Source organism: Schistocerca gregaria, chromosome 4, assembly GCF_023897955.1.
Source record: "Schistocerca gregaria isolate iqSchGreg1 chromosome 4, iqSchGreg1.2, whole genome shotgun sequence".
In the NCBI taxonomy this organism is placed as follows: domain Eukaryota; kingdom Metazoa; phylum Arthropoda; class Insecta; order Orthoptera; family Acrididae; genus Schistocerca; species Schistocerca gregaria.
The window spans coordinates 417,158,562-417,177,931 of record NC_064923.1 but is presented as its reverse complement, the minus strand read 5'-3'; the positions used below and the strand labels follow the sequence as shown (position 1 = coordinate 417,177,931).

The window sequence follows — 19,370 nt, the reverse complement described above, 5'->3', positions numbered from 1 at the left end:
CTACATGTAAATGTGAAAGAATGAAGAAGGAGGTAATAAAACACAGAGTATTACTTTACAAGATGTTTAGGAACTTATTTATCAACATCAAATACTGAAAATGCTGTGTAAACACAGTGTACTGATTTGTTTTCAATCATATAACCAGCAGTGTTTAAAATTTATATTTATTACTGTTTACCAAGAGAAACATCATATGACATAGATTTTTCCCTTTGGGACTGTTCTCTCATACTGTACTCATCTTGAACTCCCACCCCATCTCGTCAACACACATATTAAATATATTGCTTTTAACAGTAGTGGAAATTCTTGGATGGAGGAACACACAAAGTACAGAAAAGGCAACCACTCACATATAGCAGGTTGATGCACAGTAACACGTAACAGAAAACAAAATTCACACTATCTTTCAAACACTAGCTCTTTCTCCAGAAAAGGTACACACATTCACATATATCAGCACCTGAAGACTAATTAGTCTTGCCAGAAGAGCTAGTGTTTGAAAGCTAGTGCAAATGCTGCTTTTCATCATGTGTCACTGTGCGCCACGCATCAATCTGCTATAGATGAGTGGTTGCCTTTGCCTTTCCCTTATTTTAAATATTTGGTATTAATTTTTTTCTACATTTAATTTTAAGTAGTCCAGTGACTAATTTATAAATATACTGGAATATTCAACAGGTTCATTGTTAGTAACACAGAGCACAATTATTCTCAAAATTGCACACTTTTAAAGCACAGAGCTTAGCATGCACTAAAAATAGCAAACACAATGCAACATATGCACTACATATGCTACACTAACTGGATGCCTTTTTACTGTATTTACCTTGGAGTCCTGCTTACTCACATATACAGCAAAGTAACAAACTTGAATCTTACAACTGAGAATCCCCTTTACAGGTCTGAAGACGAAATACTGTCCTCTCGCACAAACAGTTTTACAAGTGGCTTAGCACTTACCTGTACCAGAAGACCAGGGGATGTCTGGGGACTGGGCCTAGTGAGAGGCTGCGGGCTTCGATACGTGTTCAAGGAATTCAAATGCTGAAACACCAAACATTACTAATCATGCAAAAGGTGCACAACAACAATTTATCACTGGCAGTTCTGGCAGCTGGAGTCCACACTAACTCATGCAAGCCAACCAGAACTGACAATAACCTACAGTACCTAATACAATAAAACCTTCTTTTTTTTAAGCTATAGGGACAACAGAGAGGAACAGGTCAAAGAAAAACTTTACAACAAAAATAGAATTGTGTGGAGCAGAATATTACAGGAAGAAATGAATAAAATGGGTACGAAATATTTAGGTTTTACTGTATTATAAAAAAGACTTCTGCACCATGCCTTAAGTGCTGTTCTACATAAGTTGTATGGCAATTAAGTATAATGTCATATTGCATCAATTTTGCAACAATTTTGTCCCAGTACAGTACAAAACATTTACAATATTAAAAAGTAACTAACATGAATAAAGCCAACTATAGGTCTACTGAAGAGCTCAGAAATGGAAAGCGGAGCTACTAAGTAAGTTACTAATGACTCTACAAAAAAGCAGCCATCAAGACATGACCACACAATAATAAGCTACTGCTTATACATTTACAGAGAATTTCAATGAAAGACAGAAAATGAGCAAGATGCTACATTACAATTGTTATAGATAAATATAGAAATAATATATTAAAATTAATATAGTGTCAGTGGATAGTAGGGACCATGTTCTTTGTGGAACAATAAGACTCCATGTCTGTGGCTCAGTGACTCAGTGTTAGGCTTCCAATCCGTAGGTCTGGAGTTCAATCCATAGTTGTTCCACACACACACACACACACACACACACACACACACACACACACACACACAGAGAGAGAGAGAGAGAGAGAGAGAGAGAGAGAGAGAGAGAGAGAGATACATTGTGCCAGCTGAACATAGCATGTTGGGGCTGCAGTACAGCATGTACATGGGAGAGCAGAAATATGTCATGTGGCACGGATAGATGGAGAAAGAGGTTAGAAGAAGGAGGGGGTTGGTGAGGATTAGGTGGCAGATCTGAAGGAGACAGCAGGTGTGTGGGATAGGAATGCAATGCACGTGGGCACCAAAGCCAGTGGAGTTTGCACAGCAAACAGAAACAGTAACCCACTGCACCCACACCCTCTACCCAACTGCCTCCCCTTTCCAACCTGTCACCCCCTCCCAACCAAATGGTTCAAATGGCTCTGAGCACTATGGGACTTAACATCTATGGTCATCAGTCCCCTAGAACTTAGAACTACTTAAACCTAACTAACCTAAGGACGTCACACTACTCCCAGTCATCACGAGGCAGAGAAAACCCCTGACCCCGCCGGGAATCGAACCCGGGAACCAGGGCGTGGGAAGCGAGAACGCTACCGCACGACCACGAGCTGCGGACCCTCCCAACCAACACCTCCATATTATCATGTGTCACTCAAACTTACCAGTTCTGGTGCTTTGTGTCATTGTATTTATATCCCACACACCTGCTGCCTTCCTCTGAACCATTAGCTACCTTTCCACAACCCTTTTCTACCACTTCCCATATGTTTCTCCTTTTACCCTCTCCAGCTGACACAACCCCTCAAGCCAGTGCACCTGCATTGTATTTTGTAGCCAGCCAAATGTATCTCCACATATATACATAAACATATATGTGTGTGTGGGAGGACAGGGGTTGGGGGACATGTGTTTATATCTATTTAAAGGATATGTCCAAAAGCTAGCCCAGTTTTCACTCTTTTTGTGTACCTGTCAATGACTCAACACTTCCACTATTCAGTGAGTGATATCATTGAGTCTTCAATTATTTACATTCTGGCATTACTTTCTCAGTCACATTTTCATAATGGTCATTCCACCAGTCACACACAAAGGTAAGCGGTATACTACAAACAGTTCACCAGTGAGAAACAACATATCCAATTCATTCAAAAAATACAGAATTTAAATTGTTTATGAATATATCAGGCAGTCTTCGATGAATATATGTGGGACACAGTCAGGTAGATGCAATTAATTTCTCACACCTACATGAAGTATCATTAAATAGAAATTCATCCGTGACTGGGAAAGTGAAAATCTTGTTAGACTGTTGTTCACTGGAGCGCTTCATCATACTATTTTATTCAATACTTAGTAGTAGCCATATGAAGAAGTGAAGCAGAAGTAATTCAGTCTGAAAATTGACAAACACTAGTTCTAACTTTCCGAACATTGACGATTAGTCATGAGTAGCAGGTTTGTGGATGCACTACAAAAACAAATACGAAGTTAAAATAATGGAAACATCTATTATCTTTGAAATACGAAAAAAAGAGAGAGAAAATGACATAATGGCAGTACTGTCAAGGTAATGAAACCACTTTCTTTTGACTCAGATGAGTGGTGAATCACAATGACAATTGTTTTGTGTGTGCTGTAAAGCGGCACTATTAGGATCAATACTAGTGCCAACTGGAGTAGATGTGTGGTGAAATGGTAAAATAAAACATACGATACACATAATACTTGCGCACAAATTCATGAGTGTGTGATGGACAAAGAGAGATGGGAGCAGGTGTCAGGGCTTCACTGTCAACCCAACTAAGATAGCTACCCAAAACCCAAATTCTTGTCCTCCGGTGACGACTTGAATTATTGATTCCACTGCCATTTGTAATTTGGAAAAAGCTTACCACTACTAATGTAATAAGGAATGCTTGAGCCTCCTAATAAACATCAGTTGCTCCTGTGAATAAGAATATATATAGGCACAATGAAATTATAGCTTTCAGCCGAAGCCTTCTTCAGCAAAGAAAACAAACACACACACACACACACACACACACACACACACACACACACGGGCTACCACTAGGAGCTCCAACCGGGATGCAACTGTCACGCGAATAGAAATCTGTTTGGGGTAGGAGTGTAATGGAAAGGAAGCACAGCAGCCAGGAAGCACAGTGGAAAGGAGTCCAGTGGTGAAGGGGAAAGGATAGTCAGATACGGTGGCTGAGGGTGAGAGAATCTAAAAGGAGGTGGAAACTGTTGGGTTCAAGGTGTCGGGACAGTAGATTATTGCACGACGAGGCCAGAATGTGATGTGAGGAGAATGTGATGTGAGGATAAGCCTACTTACACAAAAGCTGGTGATGAAGAAGAAGATCCAGATGGCCTGTGTTGTGAAGCATGTTACACTTAGCTGCTTCATGTGCCACAGGGTGACTTACTTTGCTCTTGGCTACAGTTTGGTGGTGCCCATCCATCCTTGTGGACAGGTGTTGGTAATCACACGAACATAAATAGCTGTGCGGTACATGCAGCTGAGGTGGTATACAGCACAGTTGCTTTCGAAGGTGGCGTGACTTTTGATAGGTAAGATAAGCCTGTGACAGGACTGGAATAGGAAGTGCTCGATGGGTGGATTGGGTAGGTCATGAACCTGGATCTTCCACAGATATTTTATCCCTGTGGCAAAGCGTTAGGGTTTTGAGTGGTATAGGGATGGACTAGAATGTTGTGGAGGTTGGATGGGCAAATGGAACTGCGCTTTAGGAGGGACGGGAAAGATCTTGGGTAGAATGTCCCTCATTCCAGTGCATGATGATAGATAACCAAGGTCCTCACGAACAATGTTGTTCAGTTGTACCGGGCCTGGGTCTGGGTCTGGGTGGTATTGGGTGATGGAGGCGGCATTCTTTTGTAGCTGGCTGTTGATGGTGGTAAGAGGATTGGGAGAGTGTGGACAAATAGCATGAGAGATTTGTTTGACGCCTAGATCTGGGGGATGTGTTTATGTGAAGGGCTTGGTGAGACCTTCAGCATACTGGGAAAGGGAGTTCTTGTCACTGCAGATATGCTGTCCCCAGTTGGCAGTGCTGTATGGGAGCAATTTTTTGGTGTGCATGGGATGGTGGCTGTCAAAATGCAGGTGCTGTTGGTGGTTGGTGGGTATAATGTGGAAAGTGGTGTGGATGGAGCGATCAGAGAGGAAGAGGTCAATATCTAGGAAGGTGGCCCACTGGATGAGAAAAAACAGGTGAAGCAAAAGAGAGAAAAGGTGCTGATTATGTGAACAAATGAGGACATGGTGTCTAGATCATGAAGATATCAATAATAAATCTAAACCAGAATAGGAGTTCGGTTTTGGGAGGCTAGGAAGGTTTCCTCTTGATGGTCCATCAACAGGTTGGCATAGGAAGTTGCCACACAGGTGGCCAAGGCTGTGACATGGATTTGTTTGTGCACTTTCCCTTCAAAGGGAGAAGTAATTATGTGTTAGAATAAGGTTAGTTAGGTTGGTTGATTTAAAGATTAAAGGGACCAAATGGCAAAGGTCATCGGTCCCAGTTAGTTAGGTGAATGAGGTGCTTGATATGGAATCTGGCAGACAGTGGAAAAGGTAGTGTTCAAAAACTGCAGCGGACTTCGCGCATGAGGCATGTCAGTGTATAGGAATGTGGCATCAAAGTTACCATTAGGGAATCAGGTGGTAAAGGGGTGGAGATCGTGAAGAGTTGGTGAAAGAAATGATTGGTATCTTTGACATAGGAGGCTAGATTATGGGCAATTGGTTGAAGGAGTCACTCAATTAGGGCCAAAATAGTTTGAGTGGGAGCACAATAACCAGCTACAATGGAGCTTCGAGGGTTGTTGGGTTAGTGAACTTTGAACGGTGAGTGTGCGTCACAGGGGGGAGGAGAGAAATTGGTTCTGGGGAGAGATTCTCCGAAGGGCCTAAGGCTTTAAACAGGGGATGGAGATTACATTAGACTGCCAGAGTTTATAGGTGGACAAGTCAGACAACTGGCAGAGGCCTTCTGCCAGATATTGACTGTGACTCAACAACACAGCACTTGTCCCCCCCCCCCCCTCCTCCCCTCCCCCCCACACCCGTAGCCTGTTATTCCTACCCCTTTCACAATCCACTCTAGATTGCTATTCACGTGACACTCACATTCCAGCCCCAGCTGGTGGTGGTAGCAGTCATGTGTGCTGAAGAAGGCTCTGGGCAAAAGCCATAATGTGTAACAGTCTTTTCATTGTGCCTGTGTGCAACACAATGTGTCATCTTTACAGTGAGTAGCAATCTATTCGTTCCTAAGATGCTGATATTCCAACCTGAAGTTTCCATAGTTTGATTTTGTCTAATGGCTTTTCCTCCATCCCACAACCTTGAGCTATTTTCCTATCTCTAAAACATTACTCTTCTCAGTGTCCATTCTTTCGCTTCCTTCAAGCACTTTTTCATCAACTTCCAAAATGCACAATCTCTGACTTCCGAGCTGCACTGTATCAACAATGTCGTCCACACACAACATATGGCTACTTATCCACATGGATTGTTGGTGCAGCACCTTATGCCCCAAATTCTACCTGTCGATGATTATAATTACTCCTACTGATCATATTTTTGTGTTTTATTTTCCTCATCTACCTGTGCCACATGAACTCCCATAACTCATCCATCCCCTTTTCCCACCCCACACCCCCTTTTTTTTAAATACCTGTGGATATCTGTCCATATTTTCATACACAATATTTCAATATTTTTAATTATTTATGTGTGTTTTTGCATGCCTGTATGTACTTCTGTTATACAGCCCCCCCCCACCAACCAACCCCATTTTCCCATTTCCTATGTCATTTCGTAATGCCATCCCTGCTACCATGGACTCCACCTTTGTGCACAAGATCATGAAAGTATCCGATTCCCAGGCTAAAACCCAGTCCCACATCCTGTTCCTTAAGTGCTCCCTAAACCATGAAATCCCTCCCAATGGCCTAAACGTAACAATTCCTTTCTCTGGATCCCACCCCTCCTTTCACATTAACCTTCAACTTTTCAGACTCTCTCAGTCCCTGTTCCTCATGAACCTGGACTACAAAAACTCATTTCCATGGCAGAGATATCTTAAAACCACCTCTACTATCCCCACAAGATAATACTATTGTGCAATCCCAACAACGTAAATCACAAATCTCAAACTGAATCCCTTACTCTCCAGCATCTAGAAGAGTACTCCAGAGACCACCTCCATACATTATCCAACCTGCTGATATCCTACTGCCATCTTGGGACACCACTATCCAACCCCTATCCCACCCACAGTGTTCCTCCTTTTTAACCCCCCACAGCACCCAGACCCTACCTAGCAGACCCTTTCAACTTGCCACATCACCAAAACTCCCTATCAACACTCCAAATCCAGACCCCCTAAGCAATACTGGAACACTGTTTTTAATTTTTACACCAAAATCATCAGTCCTACAATGTTGGACTTTTCAAAGACCTACTCTCCTTGTTACGATCCCAGCAATGGAAACACTTATTTGCCATAAAGGCCTACAAACCAAGGCAAACCTAATTCCAACATTGAACCCTGCCTCTCCCAATTCACACCATCCAACTGTTATACTGCATCCCTCACACGCAACCACCCCCAGGTCACCTTCCAGGAATTCCTCGCCTCCAGCTTGACCTCACTAACCTTCCCCAGGTCCCTTCCTAACAATACCAGCCTTTGACAGGACTGGAATAGGAAATGCTGGTTGACTGGGCTGGGAAGGTCTTGCACCCGATCATCCACAGAGATAGGATTCCTGTGGCAAATGGTTAGCAGAAGAAAGGACAGCCATACAGTGTCTCTAAACAGATCCTAAACTAACCATCCTCATTGCAGACAAAGACTACACCACCAATGTGGTGAGTCGCAATGACAACCTGGCAGACCGGCCTCTACAACTGTCTGACTACTCCACTTATAAACTCTGCTAAAGTTATCAAATCCCAGAAGTCCAATGCAATCTCCAATCTCTGCTTAAAGACTGACTTTCCCAGAATCTGTCCCCTGAATCCATCCCTATGACATCCCAGACACCCACTCTCTATGTGCTTCCCAAAATTAACAAAACCAAAACTCATGTACACCCCACTGTAGCTGGTTGTTGTGCCTGCACTGGGAGGATTTTGGTCCCCACAGATGAACATATCCAACGAATTATCTGTAATCCAGCTTCTCATGTCAAAGATACCACCAATTCTTTCACCGCCTCTGCACCATCCCCACCCCTTTACCTCCTGTTTCCCTACTGGTCACTGCTGACACCACTTCCCTATACACCAAAACCCCCCTTATGTCCATGGTCTTGCTGCTGTTTAACACTACATCTCCCAACATCCCTCAAGACTCCAAACGCACTACCTCCTTCCTCATTCACCTAATTTTATCCTAACATATATTAACTTCTGCCTTTGAGGGAAGGTATACAAACAAATCCACGGCACAGCCATGAACACCCACATGGCATCCTCCTATGCTAACCTGCTTATGGGTGATCTAAGAGGGAACCTCCCTAGCCTCCCAAAACCCCAAATCCCCTGGTCTCATTCAGGTTCATTGGTGACATGATCTAGAATTAGGACAAAGACACCCTATCCTCATTGCTTCACAACATTTGTTTGATTATTTATCATCATACCGTGGGATGAGGGACATCCTAGCCAAGATCTTCCCCAACCCTCCTAACAAGGTGTTCTGCTGCCCACCCAAGCTTCACATCCTAGTCCATCCCTAGGCCACTTGTAACCCTAATCCCTTACCACAGGGATAATATCTCTGTGGAAGACACTAGTTCAAGACCTGCATAATCCACCTACCCAGCACTTCCTATTCCAGTCCTGTCACAGGCTTATCTTTGCTGGGCCATCTGTGAAAGCTGCCACGTTGTATACCAGCTTTGCTGAAACTTTTGCACAGCTTTTTATATTGGCATGACTAATCACCTGTCCATCAGGATGAACAGCTGCCAGCAAACTGTGGCCAAGAGCAGAGTAGACAGGGTGTCTGACCCAGGACAACCGGGAGATCCGGGAAAAACCCGGGAATTTTTTCATCTGGGAGAAAACCAGGAAAAACCCAGGAATTTTTTTTTGAATTCCGGGAATTTTTCATTGTTTTTGTTCTCAATTAAATTTTTGTAGTTTTGACTGGTAAGAACCAATACTCTAACAAAGGATATCACTGAATCCTGCTACTGCAGAATAATACTGCAGCCATAAAAAAGGAATGAGAGAAAAAAATAAAATAAAACTTAAATTGCAAAGGAAATGCGTCATATACAGCAACAAAACACAGTGCTCATGCAAGTGTTTGCCAACAGCAAAATGTGTCAAAGTCTTTAGGAAGGCTATGCAATGCTTCGTAACAACAAATTGCCTCCGATGATCATGATGTCACAACTGTTATTAGATTTGTTTTAGGAGTTACGAGTGGGATCATGCGCATGCGCAGTTGAGTACTACCTTCTTCCGCTTCTGGCTACAGAAACGTGGCTGTTGACTGTGTAAGCAGTCGCAGTAACCCTGGATCTAGGAGTGTGGGGGCAAATTCATATAAAACTTGTTTCACAAAGCCCCTAGCATCCAGCGCGCGTTGGTCTATCGATTATTCGTATGACTTTGAAACGTGTCCCTGTCGGTTTTTGAAAATCGTTCAACACATTCTAAGTTGATTTCTGAATGAATCATAAGTTGATTTCTGAATGAATCATAAGTTGATTTCTGAATGAATCATAAGTTGATTTCTGAATGAATCATAAGTTGATTTCTGAATGAATCATAAGTTGATTTCTGAATGAATCATAAGTTGATTTCTGAATGAATCATAAGTTGATTTCTGAATGAATCATAAGTTGATTTCTGAATGAATCATAAGTTGATTTCTGAATGAATCATAAGTTGATTTCTGAATGAATCATAAGTTGATTTCTGAATGAATCATAAGTTGATTTCTGAATGAATCATAAGTTGATTTCTGAATGAATCATAAGTTGATTTCTGAATGAATCATAAGTTGATTTCTGAATGAATCATAAGTTGATTTGTGAATGCACACATAGTGTACGTTATGTCTCTGTCAGTGGAATCCTCATCACATATAGAAATAAACTTTCCTGCGGACAAAAAAGGGGCCATACAAGCTGAGCAGAGTATAGCTGAACGAAAGATAGCCAACCACTGTCTGATTATGTGGTTGATAGGGTTTGCGAATGATGAGCGTTGTTACGATTACCAGCTAAATCCATAGATTCAGACTTCCAGAGTGCGAATAAATGACTAACAGGTAAGAAAGATTACGTATTATCTTTTCGGTGTATCTAAGAAAATTGAAATTTTGACAGAAAATTTTTAGCCAGATTGCTATACTAGCAATGGCCAGTTGTACAGTCTCCGGCTAGCAGCCGCTTTAAGGTCTATTCTGGACGCAGCGCGGAAAACGTGTTTTAAGAACACGTAACAATGCCTAACGGAGAATAATTGCGGGGAAACTATACTGGTGATTCTGGCAGAGTTAGTGAAGTTAACCAGCGAATAAGCTTTGACATTGGCAGGAATAGATACAGAATTAGTGATGACAACATTGTCTGTTAGAACAAGGAAGGAGAAGAAACGGGGACATCACAAAAATTATGGAAGAGTAAGACAATTCCAAATTTCCATAAAAATTTCGCACTACTACTTTTCAATCTCATGCTTGAGAAACTGGAGCGTATGAATGGTCTAAAACTATTTCCTAGTGTAAAGCTTTTTGCTTGTAGTAGGGCTAATAGAAATTTTTAACCCAGAAGATCACACTTTTATGTCGTTATTAAAAAATTTACTGGCACATTTGTGTGATATATCTTAAAATGTAATACGTGCATAAAAGACCAACATTATATGTGAAAGCTTAGCTTCTCTTGCAGTGTATTGGCCTTAGAGACCAATATTATATGTGAAAGCTTTGTTTTTCTTGTAGCAACATTATGTATATAGAAATTTAAACCATTAACTTTTCCTGTTCGTGTGTTCGTGCTACTTAACAGTGATGTTGCTATTGACTGACTACACGACGTGTCCGAAGCTCTGAATATCCGCGGTCATCGGCTGGCGAGATCACGTTACATGAGCTACAACTGGCTTACAAATGCGCATCACAGTCTCGATTTCAGTGCTTCGGAAAGTAACATGCAGTGTTTGGTGGAATTCGAATTTATACTTTCGTAATACGAAAACATGCAGTGTACATGTTACTGTACATCAAACATCTTTCCAAAAGATGTTTCGTTTTCTAAAGCGCCAGGAAATTCTACTCCCATGTATAAAACAATAACCATTCAAAGGATTGATAAGTTATATAGTTCCGAGAGAAAATATACTGTCAATTCATTGTCCACATATACACCCGGGTAGACTACCCTGTTGCACAATATGCAGCTGAACATAACAGGCTTGATTTCAATGGCTGCTTCGCAACTTGGGTCATCTGGATCCTCTCCTCCAGCTTTCCTGAATTGTGCAGATGAGAGTTATACTAGACAAGTGGGAGTTATCCAGACAACATATTCTATGCTCCTGAAATAATCCCAGCCTCAACCTATGGTAACCTACTATACCCCACCCCTCCTCCCAAATGTATCCACCCCCTTGTCCTATCATCTCCTCCATTTCATATTCCCTCACCCTCTTTGTGTGGTACCCTCTACCAATGTACCCACCTATCCTTTCTCCTTCCCTGCTCCTTTCCTTTTGTTCTTCCCGTTTTTTCCCTTTCCCCTACAATTTCCTACTCCTCCCATACCCCACCACCACAAGCTGTGCCTAGTACTCTCTAGGCCCTGCATGTCCTGCCAGCCAGCACAGCTTATCTCCCCACCCCCAACCATACACTGTTATCCCTCCTCCTTCCCTGCCCCACTCTAGGTTACTATTCACGTGACAGTCGCATTCCGGTTCGAGCTGCTGGTGATAGTGGTCGTGTGTGCGTGCGCTTTGCTGAAGACAGCTTTGTTGAAAGCTATAATGTGTAACAGTCTTTTCATTGTGCCTGTTTGCAACTCTTCCTTGTGGTGAGTACAATATATCCTTTTCCTAATATTGTTGCTACTATAAAATAAAATATGTACTTTTGCTTATCACAGATAACTTCATAAAATGACTTCTATGAACATATATGCCCAACAGAAGACTCAAGTGAAATGTTATAGGCTATTTATATGATTAGTTACAGAATATGTGTGACCAAATACCTACATACAACTGTGATATAGTCCTTGGGAACTATAACTTCCAACTGAGTAATGAAAAAGCTTTCAATATGTATAAACAGAAGTCAGGATCGCACATTTTGCTGCCACAAACAAATAAATGACAGTAGCCATCTGTTTACGAACAAAAAATATCTATAAAGGGACCAGAAAAATGACAGGAAAGAATGAAACAAATGCAACATATCATTTATTACTACCTAATAGGTGGGCATCTTATATAGAACATGAGGATATTTTGAGAGATGCTGATCCTTATTATGATCACTACTGAATTGGAGCACAAAGAAGCAAAAACTTGCACTGGTCATCAATGGAAACAATAATGCAATTTAAAAAATATAACTTAGACAGAATAATGGAACTGATGGAAACACGAGTTAAAGGCAATGCTGGGGATCGTATGGGCAAAGAATCAATCTATTAAAATGTTAATTCCATTGGAAAAAAATGAAATACTGCAGGGAACAAGGAGACTTAGAAATGATGGTGGTATGATGACTAGACAGGAAGCAAGATTGAAATGTTTACAACAAAATAAAAGAGCCGATGAAGCACTATACACTGAAAAGAAAATAATTAAAGAAAGAACTAAAGAACAGAAACCTGAATGTAAGTATGTAAGGATACTATATCTTGCGGACAAACAAGCCATTCTGGATATATGAAAACTTACCTTTAGAGGAATGAGTAGCTAGTCTACTCTATGAAAGACTAAAGAGAGAGGAGGCCACTTTATAATTTATTTTCAACAGTACATTCACTTGCACAAAATTATAAAGCACCAACAAATAATGAAGTAACTGGTTGAACAATGTGTGGAACTGCTCTCCACAAACAAATACATGAACTTTTTAAGTTTATATGGAAGCATTAAGTATTCCAGAAGAGTGGAGTTAGGTGTGGGTTGAATCAGTATGTAAGAAAGGGGATAGCCTTGCTGCTCCAATTGCCAAGGCACTACCTGACAGAATGCAAGCTACACAATTTTATCTAGTATTTTCCATAATAGGTTAGTTACACAGTGGAAATTTGTTTTGGAAGAATATTAGCAAGATTTTAAGCCACTTCAATTGATAAAACGAAAGAAGAAAGCACATAAATTTTCAGGGAAAGACAGGAAGACAGGAATATAAATCAATCACTTAGGAATGTAATAAATAGCAAATGCATGGAAGCCAAGGCAAAATGGCTACAGGAAAAATGTGAAGAAATCAAAAAAGAAATAATAACTGGAAGGACTGACTCCACATATAGAAGAGTCAAAACAGCTTACAGTGAAATCAAAAGCAGTGCAGCAACATTAAGAGCACAATGGAAATTCCATCGTTAACACAGGAAGAGAGTGGACAGGTGGAAAGAGTACATTGAATGCATCTATGAGGGGGAAGAATTGTCCGATGACATCATAGAAGAAGAAATTTGAGTCAAGATGGAAGACACAGGGGATCCACTATTTAAGTCAGAATTTTAAAGAACTCTGGATGACTTAAATAAGATAGGAGGGATCAATAGCATTCCACCCGAATTTCTAAAATCAGTGGCAGAAGCATTAACAAAATAACTATTCATGTTTGTGTGTAGAATCTATGAGAGTGGCGACACACCATTATACTTTTGAAAAATGTTCCCTGCAGCTGATAAATGTGAGAACTAACACACACTCAGATGACAGCTCATGCATTTAAGTTGCTGGACTGATATGATAAGGATCGAGAACATTCATCACAGAATCAGTGAAGAGAGGGATATATGGAAAGCACTGATAAGAAGAAACAGGTTGACAGAACATGCGTTACAACATCAGGGAATAACTTCCATGGTATTAAGAGGCAAGTTGGATAGGTAAAATCTGTAGGGGAAGACAGAGACTGGAAATGTACACAAATAATAGAGAACATAGGGTTCAAGTGATACTCTGAGATGAGGACAATGGCACAGGAGAAGAATTCGTGGTGGGAGACATCAAACTAGTTACATGACTGATGATTCAAAAAGTTCCTAGTAAGTCAACAAAGAGATCAGATATTTTTCCTGATGGAAATACGTGGAAAAGCATTTTAATACAATACTGAACTTCATAACTTCTATGTGAACTTCAATCAGGCATTCAACTGACTTAAGATGGCAGTTATATTACAATTTAACATACCATAAAATAAATTCCACTCATTCAAGCAACCTTGGCTGACTGCAAGACTGTATGGGAGATGATGGAGATTTAAATATTCTGTTCAGTACAGTAATGGATTCAGACAATGCTTTACAATGAAATTATTTTGTTATATAGGCACAATTCAAATGTGTATGTACTTATGCTAATGCACGTCAATGCATTAGTACAAAGAATGTCTCTTCAGAGAGGACAGTGAGTGAGGTGAAGCAGCTATATATCCCAGAAATCTTGCTAACAACTGAAAATTATGTACAGCATCTTCATTAGAAACAGAAATAATAAATAAAATAAATTTTCAGAAGCAGGTTTTCGTTTAGAACTTATACAGTATCTTTACTATCTGGGATCTAACAGTAAACCTTAAGTACTAGTATGACAAGAAGTAACTGAAGTACCCACATCGGGTCAAGCTGACCCAGTCACAAATGAGCTGAATACGTACGTCTAGCCTTATAAAAAAAAGAAATGTTATTATTTATGGCCAATCTCTGAACATAAATGAATAAAAACAGCCGGTATTTAACACCATTTAGTGACATTGTGATTTATGATCTGCTGAACAAAGGAAAAATAACCTAATATTAAAAAATGCTATACACTAATAATACAAAGCTTAATAAATGAAAAGCACTAGTTTGGTTTTGTTCTACAGTAATACTTGTTTTTGGCTTACAAGGCCACCTTCAGACATTAACTGAGTATTGTCACTAGTGCTTTTCATTTATCATAATGTTGTTCTACCAAGAACAGACGGAAGTTCAATTACCATATTACAAAGCTTTTTTACTGTCAAAATATTTCAGTGAGCTAAGCATTTTGTGCAGATAACTTTGGTATGCACTCTGAATGCCTGTCCCACGTAGCACACACTGTTGAATGCTCATTTTTGTTTGTGCTTGGGCAGCTGTATCATCTATTCCATTCACGCAGTGCTAGTCCAGATCCTGTTTCCTTGCATATTTGATGTTGCTGATCCTGCTGCTATGGTACTTCCATACCTCTGATCATCAGAAACAATTCTTTTCTCTACCTAACATTGCAGGACATATGGCTATTACCAATTTTCCTGACAACACTCTTCATGATAAGTGCAGGACATATGGCTATTACCAATTTTCCTGACAACACTCTTCATGATAAGTTTGTCTGTTATCTCCTTCAGAAATATTCTTCATTGTACCTTCTGACTAGCATTCATCTTGTAAATGACATATTAGTTTAGTGCACAGACATTTAGAAAATGGAAGCCCTTGTTTTTCAACCAACACTATAGTTGCTGCATAGCTGGTTACAAGTGCCCACTCCTCCCTTAGTGCAAGTGTAGAAAGTCACACTTTCTAATTTTTATCAGATAACTTGAACTTATCTTCTTCTCTTTACTGGACAGGAACTTAGCAGCTGTGTCATGCTTATTTTTTTGTGATGCTTCATGTGCAGCAATGTTCTCGCAAGTTGTATACTTGTATACCAGTTATTAACATTTATGTTCCTTACTGAGCCTCCAACATGAGCAAAAAGACGTTGAACAACATCTGCAGGACTATTACACTGCTGGAATGGACCATCAGGCTGCATTCCTGCATATTCCTCAACTGTGTCCAAGTAGAATGTTCTAGAATCTACTACAGCATCTAGAATCTACTATGGAAAATACTTTTAGCATTCTTTTTTTCTCTTCAAATACTGTGTAAATGAGCAATCACCCCAGAATGGAATGAACTGCTCATCAATCATCAAATATGCTGCTGCGTTATAAGCTTTCATAAAGTTTTTCCATATCAGTACCAGTAATTCATGATCCGCGCCCAACTTGTCAGACTTCTTACTCTCATCTCAGTCACAGACATTATCAAACAAAGTGAAGCTCTCTAGGTTCCAGCAAACAGCAATGTCAAGGAATGCTTCTATTTCAAATGAATCTGTAACTTCAGCATCATGCCTCCTCTCAAAATTTGCGCCAATGTTTATAGTGTACATAACCAATCTGCCTATTATATGCTTGTTGAAATGAAGGAAGAAAGCTTCCTTTGGTGTCTTTGTTCCATCTGCTGTGCCTCAACCTCCAGGCTTTTTAGCACAGCTCTTGAACTAAATGGTTGGCTGTTCCACTTGGTTTTACCATATCTGTTCAGAAAAAAAGAGTAGTGTTTCAATCACTGATTTATCACTACAAGTGGCAGAAATGTCTGAATCGGCATTGTGCACACTTTCTTCAACACTGTCCTCTTCAAAGTCAGATAACTGTCACACAGATCCTTGTCATTGTTGTCAAGGTAACAATTTCTTCATCAATCAATATTTTAAGCATTCTGTGTCAGCAAAAACTCAGCAATGCCTACGTGGACTTCAAGCAGGCCTTTGATAGTCTAAATAGGGAAGAGATGTTAGAAGATATAAAACTGCTTGGCATACCATCCAAGTATATTTCAGTTATTAAGGCAACACAGGCAGGTTCAAAGGCAATGGCGAGAGTAGATGGGGAATTAATTGACTGTTCACTATCAAAGGAGGAGTTAGACAAGATGATGCTATTCCCACAATGCTTTCCAATTTGAGCTTTGAAGCAATTATATGAAAACTGCAAATATCTGCACACATAGTATAATAACCACACAGTTGGCTGCATACGCTAATCACATTGCAGTTATTAGTAGACTAAGGATGCCATTGGAGAGAGTAGTGATGGAAATGAAAGAAGCCACACAGTATACGGAATTAGCAATTAACAAATCCAAAACTAAATGTGTAAAATTCCGTAGAACAGGGGACAATAAACTGGGTAGATTGTCGGCAGTAGATTTTGATTTTATAAAAGCCCACATATTAGGCAGTAACAGGTATTATCATACATTTAAAAAGCACATGACCTTGGGGGTGGTGAGCAGACAGTTCAAAATGACAATATATATAAGGTCATGATTAGGCCAGTGGTCAAAAATGGATGTAAAGTATGGACACTAACCAGCACTGATGAAAAATTACTCTGAGCATTTGAATGAAGAATACTACGGAAAATTTATGGAGGGTGGACCTGAAATAATGATGGTTCCTGGAGAGCAAGGAGCAATTACAAGTTCCTAATGATAGAGGACACAATAACTACAAAGAAGATCTTCCAGTGGAAATCTACAGGAAGAAGATTGAAAGGATGATCACGTAAGCGATAGCTGGATGACGTGGAAAAGAAAAAAAGTATCAATGCCCTAGGAATCAGAGGATGGGGAGGGAAAGTAAATGAGACAGCAGAATGGAAGGAAATTGTTAAAAAGGCAAAGATCCAGACAGGGTTGTGAAGCCACAAGGAGGACAGTGTCAGCAAATAAGAACAGTCCTATCATTTTCCTTTTGACTGAGAGAAGAAAATATAATACAAAAATAAAATTTGTTAGTAATTTGATTCAATCGCACAGAAAAAAATCAATACACTTATTCGAACCCTTTGTAGCCTCAGTATTTTATCAATACACACACGTATCGAGTTAGAGGTGCAAAAAACAGTGGAAAGCGAACACTCATGTCAGGTCAGAACACCAATAGCCATGTCGGGTCGGATGCACATTACGCAAAACAATGAAGCCAAGAATGTCTCCATATACGTTATCTGAAACAGCTCAACAATAAAAGAAAATACGAGCATCGCTCCAAAAGAAATGCACACTATTTTTTTTTAATCCATCTTTTATTCCATATGTTTGAAAGTTTTACAGTGTGTAGACACATCCTTTAAGAACAAAATTTTCATTTCTCCACATAATTTCCATCCCTCTCAACTGCCTTACGCCATCTTGGAACCAGCGCCTGTATACCCGCATGGTAAAATTCTGGAGCAACCTGTTGGAGCCACTGCTTGGCAGCGTGCACATGGGAGTCATCATCTTCAAACCTTGTTCCACAAAGAGAGTCTTTCAGTTTCCCAAAGAGATGACAGTCACATGGAACCAGATCAGCACTGTAAGGCAGGTGTTTCAGTGTTGTCCATCCGAGTTTTGTGATCGCTTCCATGGTTTTTCGACTTACATGTGGCCGTGCATTGTCGTGCAATAGCAAAACATCCTGCTTTTGCCGATGTGGTCAAACATGACTCAGTCAAGCTTGAAGTTTCTTCAGTGTCGTCACATATGCATCAGAATTTATGGTGGTTCCACTTGGCAATATGTCCACAAGCAAGACTCCTTCGGAATCTAAAAACACCGTAGCCATAACTTTTCCAGCAGAAGGCGTGGATTTGAATTTTTTTTCCTTGGGTGAATTTGCATGATGCCACTCCATTGATTGCCTCTTAGTCTCTGGTGAAAAATGATGGAGCCATTTTTCATCACCTGTCACAATTCTTCCAAGAAATTCATCTCCACCATTCTCGTACTGTTCCAAAAGTTCTCTGCATACCGTTTTTCTTGTTTCTTTGTGAGCCACTGTCAACATCCTGGGAACCCACCTGGCACAAACCTTTTTTAACGCCAACACTTTCAGTATTTTGCAAACACCTCCTTCCCCTATCCCAACGTAGTGTACAAATTGTTCACTGTGATGTGCCAGTGAGCAGTCACCAATTCATTAACTCTCTGCACATTGTCTGGAGTGTGTGCACTATGAGGCCTGCCACTGCGAGGACAATCCTCAATATTGCCGTGCCCGCTTTCATCACGTAACCTGTTTCCCCACCGACTAACTGTTCTGCGACCGACAGCGACCTCTTGTGGATGTTTACCACTGTCTCGTTTTCACAGTACAGGGATTCTAAGACAGCACATTGCTTCTGACGAACATCAAGTGTAGCAGCCATCTTTAAGATATGCTGTGACAGGGCCACTCACGGGAACAGGTTGAACTAAGTTTGAAAACAAGTAGGAAGAATGTATCTATACATTGTAAAACTTTCAAACATGCAGAATGAAAACTGTATTTTTACAAAAATAGCGTGCATTTCTTTTGGAGTGATCCTCCTACATGCCAACGGCAAATATCAGAAGATCACATGCCAGAGAAATTAAGCAAAAAATTAAAAATCTCTTGGATCATTCTGACCCAATGCGAGTGCTTAAGGGGTTAAATGAGAAATTTCATGACAACTGAAATAAAACTGCACAGT

General features: G+C 40.4%; 1 protein-coding gene across 3 annotated transcripts in view; it reads right to left on the bottom strand.

Annotated features, from left to right (window-relative positions):
- Positions 1–19,370, bottom strand: part of LOC126266861 (CREB-regulated transcription coactivator 1-like) — a 674,669-nt gene that overhangs the window by 467,653 nt on the left and 187,646 nt on the right. For all 3 annotated transcript variants that reach the window (XR_007548939.1, XM_049971482.1, XM_049971483.1), the window contains one exon: positions 967–1,050. Coding sequence is in view for 2 of the 3 variants with exons in the window: in XM_049971482.1 (XP_049827439.1) it covers positions 967–1,050 (84 nt within the window). In the remaining variant the exon portion in view is untranslated. The remainder of the gene's footprint in view (positions 1–966; positions 1,051–19,370) is intronic.